A 6,968-nucleotide genomic window follows, 5' to 3' on the forward strand; every position below is an offset into this window, starting at 1 on the left:
TATATATATAACTATATATATATTATTATATATATATATACTAAAATAATATATATATATATATATATATATATATATATATATATACATATATATATTTATATATATCTTCGGGAATGCCAGATTTGGATACAGGCCTGATCAGTGTATAAGCATACGTGTATATCACATAATTCAATTTATGGACAACAGGCACATACACACTCATATCTTGCACATGTCTGTACACTCAGATGTGCCGTACATCCGACTGATATTATGATTCACATGCTCACATACTCGCATGTCACGTAGATGGACAGATTCTTCTGCACATTCATGGTTTTACAGACTTACTTTGATCTTCGAAGATGGTCAGTGCGCGACGCAACAAGGCATTGATATCGTCCAGCGGGATGTACTGTAGTACAAACTGCTCCATATAGTGCCCGTTGCCCACCGCACAACCATGACTCATCACCTGTGTTTGTCGGGACCACAGGCCCATGAGCAATGAGATGATATGGTTGTATGCCCAAGGAAAGGGAGTTTGTACGTGGGAGTTAGCTTGTGGGATATATTTGTGGTGCTTAAACCTTGGCCCTGTCATATTTATGACTCGTGACCTGTCTGGCAGTTCCAAAGTAAATCTAAATTTAGACATAGCGTGCCATAAAGTATTGAGGGAGGGAGAGAGGGATAGGTACTTGACAAAGGAATTAAACGGAAGGTATCACGCACAATCTGTATGGGGAGAGGTCCATAGATATCTGTACGATTATGCATTCACCTTCAAGCTAATTTTGAGGAGAGCGAAAAATCAACTCCCAAGGGTATGATGAGTTTGGAGTGTTTGTGCTTTTGGACCACGAGTGTATATGGAGATGATTACGGCTTTGAGACGAGGCTTCGTTACATTGCTGTATGTGGGATATTTTGATCGAAGTCAAGAGAGTCCGTTTGCGTCAGTGTCTGTCTCAGGCACTACTCAACTCATACCATATCCAAAATCCAAAATCCAAAAAATCATAATACATACATTTATATGTTTTAGGGTTTAGGGTTTAGGATATATATAGATTGTTATAGATACAGATATATATATATATAAATAAATATATATATACAAATATATATACATACCTATATATATACGAATACATATACATACATACATATATATATATATATATATATATGATGCAGTATAAGGACAAGCACATATACACATGCATTAGAGTATACATACTACACATGATCCTACCTGAAGTGTGATATCTACTGTGACATCCTGGGCTATCCTGAAGTCGAATTCTGATTCGCATCTACCTCGAATCAAATTCAATCAATATTAGATCAGTTGACTGTATGTGAATAGTTGAGATATAGAAGAGGCAAAGCCTATACATTAAGAGCCCCATCACAGGCAAGGACAACCATCAACAGCAGATGAATTGACCTCGGAATAGACACCTTAAGCGTCTTCAACAGGACACTTGTGGGCTGAATTAATCCAAAACCCTAATCCCTAAACCCTAAGGCGCGCAGTGGCTGAGTGAAATAGGTGTTTTAACGGTCTCTATTTACCACAGATTGTTGTATCAACCACTCATTCACACGAATTTAACCTTTATGGGGATAGTGCAAGCCAGCACAGCGGACGATGTACACAAATGCTGCACTAAACACATACAACACATACACATACACATACGCATACACATAAACATACGCATACACATACGCATACACATACACATATACAGATACATACACATACACATACACGTACGCATACACATATACATATACATATACATATACATATACATACATATACATACACATACACATACACATACACATACACATACGCATACACATACACATACACAAACACAAACACATAAACATACACATACACATTCACATACACAAACACAAACACAAACACATAAACATACACATACACATACACATACACATTCACATACCCATCCACATACACATACACATACAACACACAATACAAAAACCTACACCTCACACACACTCATATCGAGCCACACAAAATACACACCTGTATATCACCATCAAACTTGCCAGTGCGGAATCCAAGCAGACAGGTGTACCGGTGTGTTGTAGTGTCTGTACCAAGCCTTGAGATACTACCTGTGCCAGCTCTAACCCACACACTTGCCTGAGTGCTACCCCCCCGTCTTGCCTACCGAATCCTATCAGCACCTTGCTTACTGTGTCGCATACGGTAGATATCCTGACCCAGTCGCTCAGAGCCTCTCCGTAGGACGTGATGGGCGCACAAGCGGATCGCAGGGCTTGCAGATTGATGTCCTTGCGAGATGATGCGTGGCTACGCGCGAACCTGTTGGGGGTGGAAAGTGAGCCTTGATTTAGACCGGTGTGTGAAGGTGTGCTTTAATGTTCTTCAGATATGAGATCCTCATAACTCCCCTGTAAACTACGGAGGTACGTGATGTACTGGATTCGGAGTTCATGAAGGTATGGGGCAGGGGTTGTATATCTGTGTGGACGTATTATGAGCGATTCACGAAGGTATCGCGCAGTAATTGCATACATGTATGTAGGTATTGTGAGCGGTTCTGGCATGGACATAGCTACTCACACGTGGAAAACACAAACAGTCGCCGCGTCGTCTATCCACAGAAGACACCTGGCGATCACATACGATCGCACGTGGAGACACAGGCAACCACCACTGCACACGACGACACCCACGCACACAAACTCGGGCATCACTAAACACACCCACAGCTACACACCACTGCCACGCCAAGTACAACCACAGCTACACACTCATGCATCACTAGGCGTACCCACATCTACACACCACTTCCACGCCAAGTACAACCACAGCTACACACTCATGCATCACTAAACACACCCACAGCTACACACCACTGCCACGCCAAGTCCAGCCACAGCTACACACTCATGTATCACTAAACACACCCACCCAGCACTAACGACCCGCACACATACTCGACTGCCGCATCACTCGTGCGGCCCATCGTCAGCGTCACAAAGTAACTGGCGTACGCAGCCACGGTGTCTACCAGCGCATCAGGCACTGTGGCGGGCGACTGGGCTGCGGGTACATCTGCGGCTGTGGTTAGATCTGCGGTTGGTGTGTGGTCAGTTGAGGCAACGGTGGTGTTGGTGGTGGACGCATACCGGGCACAGGACCGGCCCACCAGCTCACACATGTAGGTGCTCACGTCCACCGACACACTGCGGGGAAGACAAGGGGCGATGAAGGAGACAGAACATGTTCAGGGAAGGGAAGGGAGGGGAAGGGATGGGATGGGATGGGATGGGATGGAAGCATCAACTGAAGCGAGAAGGATTCCGAAAAAGTCAATTCCAATCCGGAATTCCGGGACAAAATAGATCAAGCAACACATGTGGTTGTCATGGCAACGAGATTAGACCTCCGAGGAATAAGTCGAGTGCTTATAGATTCTCAGTGAGTGGTGCTGAGTGGGTGATGCTGTGTGGATGATACTGAGGGTTTGTTAGAGAATGGTATGCGGCCCTGTTATAAATTATTCGAGTCTAGACAGATCAGATAAATGGGTTGTCAGCGGTTGGTCCATATCAGGTTGAGGTATCGTGATGGGTGCGCCTCATGGTGTTGGTAGTAGTGCACAAACACTCAAACTATCTTTTTTTTTAAACAGTCGGACATGAACACTCAAACTATATTTAAAAAAAACATGTTGGGCACATACAGCAAGCGAATAGCTTAGCACGCGAGGGGCGAAGCCGTGCGGCTGTCGGTCGCAATAGCATACGTACATTGCTATCAGCGTACGCCCATAGGAACAGCCAAGACTCAGACACGTGTGTGGACACCGCCACTACCACTCCCACCCAGCTCATAGACAACATCCCACAACGCACAGATACATTCAGAGGCATACATACACTCACACGGAGTCGGTCACACACACCTTTTGTGCAGCACAGCAGCTAGCAACCTCTGCAGCAATTGGGCCGTTAGGAAGTGCGGCTGTTCAAAGACATCCAGGAACCGCAGCTGCAATTCTAGGGGCATCCGGATAAACGGACCAAACACTTTGCGGGGGTGCTCGCCCTTTGTCTTGGACGGGACGGATACTTGCAGAATCGCAGAAATGGCCTAAAAGTGGGGGAGAGTACGAGGTGAGGTTGATGCGTGGAGTCGCGTGCTAACAAGTGAAGTCAGGTACATCTATGGGTTATAGTTTGCAGGAAACCATACACTATGTATATATGTATATGCACTCATAGTCCACAAAACTCCACATTCACATCGAACGTACACATATATAGGCCTATAATAGTATTCTATGGCTGCTTCCACACACCTGCATGTTCTTTCCGCGAGCGTCCGCATACTGCGGGTGTTGCAGCGCTGCCACCCGCATGGCGTTGATGAGTACCTTTGCTGTCCTGACATGCGCAGGGGCCCCCTTGAGATTCCACAGAAGTCTCGGTAGCATCAGCACGAATGTGTTGAGAGTGCTGTAGGAAGACGGGAGTGTACCAGTATCAGAGTCTACTACTTGGTGGGTGAATGGTAGTACCGAACAGACGTGCCATGGTATTACTATACAGATGTGCTATGGTATTACTATACAGACAGGGATGTGGAATGGTTGGTTCGGTATATGTAGTTGACCTGGCATGCGGCCGAGCCCCACTGAAATCGCACAGAATCGCAAGGTTTTAGGGTTTGACAGCATCCGATGACATGTGGCACGAGTACAGTAGGTGACTGGGGTGTGAAATAAAAATAGGGGTCCACCACAAGCAATGAAATAAATGTGTGGATAGTATATGTACGGCAACAAAAACAGTAAACCCTAAACCCAATATAACATCAACTGTATGTTTCTTGAAACGTCCATGGAAACTATATGGTAGGCAGCAAGTAACCACCCATACCCAACACCAAGCGCCCCTGTGGAGCACGCAGAGATATCACAATCTACCAAGGGACTACCGCAGCATGTCACGACTGTGTGTGACACAGTGGTACTACAGCAAGTACACACCAAAAAACTAAGTTTACACTAGCAGTGCAGTATATGGTCAATACGTCCGGCTAGTTGTGCCAAGACTCCCCGATAAGAACACCCCAAGTAGTGCAATAGAAATGGGTTCACTCAATGAAAACACACACGCCCAAAACAAAATAATCCCAAAGAAAAAAAATTGATCTACTGAATCAACCCAAACCTTCCGAGCAATTAGGTCACTGAACAAAACATGCCAAAAAATAAAAGTTACAAAAAGTTGAGCTCAGCTACCTCATGTCAGTCGGCTCTCCATCGCCGCGCAGGTCTTCGATTTCCGAATACCGATCTGCGTACCAACAAAAGTAAAGTTATGAGAAATTCAAATAAATATGGCAGACGCATTCTGTTCACGACGTGAGAAGGCCTATACCTCGGAGTACGTGTGCATGCGTGTGTCCATACATGTGCGTGTATGTGCCCATACATGTGCGTTTATGTGCCCATACATGTGCGTGTATGTGCCCATACATGTGCGTGTATGTGCCCATACATGTGCGTGTATGTGCCCATACATGTGCGTGTATGTGCCCCATACATGTGCGTGTATGTGTCCATACACGTGCGTGGATCGAATATCTTATGCGAACATAGTTGAGCTGAATAGGGACACTATTGTTGTCCAAGACGAGAGGGTACAGGGAGAACTTGCAAACACATGAAACACGCATGTACAGTGGACGGTAGTGTTTGGATATCTTAACAGCACCCTATTAGGCGTGGTGGTGGGCGGCGACGTCGGTGACTGCCTTATCAGTACCAACTGGGTGTATAACGCACACACACACATGCATTGGTGCACACATACACATACATTCATGCACACAGCCACATACATTCACGTACACAGTCACATACATTGATAGCAACAACGATACGGAAGTTACAACTACAGTGGAACACGGCAGCCACGGTTACCTACACAAGTCTTACAACTCATCACAGCCCTATAAGGAGAGCGATACGTGCATACTGATCGTATCAGTACCAACTGAGTGTGTGCAAACACATCATGCACACATACACTTCCCCTCTCGCACACTCGTCACTCACCCGCACATGCCCGGGTGGTATACACACTTACACCTACACATGCACATGCACATGCACATACACAGTTCCAACATACATGCCGCACACGCTCTTCCCGTCTGTACACCCACCTGTTAAAAAGATGCTGCTCAGGTATCTCAGCAGCACTCCACTGGCTGTGGTGGTGGGCGGGGTCTTCTGTAGCGCCGCCAAGGTGCTCGTCAGCAGCGAATGCTTGCCCAGGCTGTAGGGGAGAGTGTGAGTGTGAGGTCGAAGGTGTGAGTAGAGTGCATCCAGTGTCAGGAGTTCAAGTGATGTGTGAGGTCTAGACATCTACGACGGTGTCTGCGGCAAGTGTCAAGTGTCCAATGTCAAGTGTCAAATGGCAAGTGTCAAGTGTCAAGTGTCAAGTGTCAAATGGCAAGTGCCAAGTGTCCAATGTCAGGTTTCAAGTTTCACGATAGTGTAAAAAAAAGCAAAGATACTCACATCAGCAGCGGTTGTTGCGCTGGCTTTCAGCCCGGGCTACAGCGTGAATGGTGCACCCATGCTGGCAGCTTTGAATACATACGCATTCATGTACAAATACCCTCATGTCCGTTTCACTTCGTTTAAATGTATGTACGAACATGTGCGCACTTTTTTTACATACATGCGCGCCTTTTTTATCATGGTAGGCGCGTGGGTGTTTGCTGCATCATACATATACGCATTTGAATACATACGTACGAAACAAACACTCTCTCAAAAAATACGAATGAACATAACAGGCACACACACGAATCAACAAAAAAAGAAACACGTACATACATGCGCGGTAGAATGAACGAGCGCACACAAAGAAACACACACACACGC

At 45.6% G+C, this 6,968-nt stretch overlaps 1 protein-coding gene across 1 annotated transcript in view; it reads right to left on the reverse strand.

Annotated features, from left to right (window-relative positions):
- The window catches only part of SARC_05136 (hypothetical protein), a 20,149-nt gene that overhangs the window by 1,703 nt on the left and 11,478 nt on the right, over positions 1-6,968 (reverse strand). Inside the window, exons 8-15 of the mRNA XM_014301012.1 lie at positions 6,242-6,354; positions 5,313-5,367; positions 4,368-4,524; positions 3,972-4,159; positions 3,001-3,249; positions 2,060-2,362; positions 1,244-1,304; positions 337-460 (exon numbers count right to left, since the gene is read on the reverse strand). Of these exons, the coding sequence (XP_014156487.1) occupies positions 337-460; positions 1,244-1,304; positions 2,060-2,362; positions 3,001-3,249; positions 3,972-4,159; positions 4,368-4,524; positions 5,313-5,367; positions 6,242-6,354 (1,250 nt within the window). The remainder of the gene's footprint in view (positions 1-336; positions 461-1,243; positions 1,305-2,059; positions 2,363-3,000; positions 3,250-3,971; positions 4,160-4,367; positions 4,525-5,312; positions 5,368-6,241; positions 6,355-6,968) is intronic.

Source organism: Sphaeroforma arctica (genome assembly GCF_001186125.1).
Source record: "Sphaeroforma arctica JP610 unplaced genomic scaffold supercont1.317, whole genome shotgun sequence".
Lineage (NCBI taxonomy): Eukaryota > Ichthyosporea > Ichthyophonida > Sphaeroforma > Sphaeroforma arctica.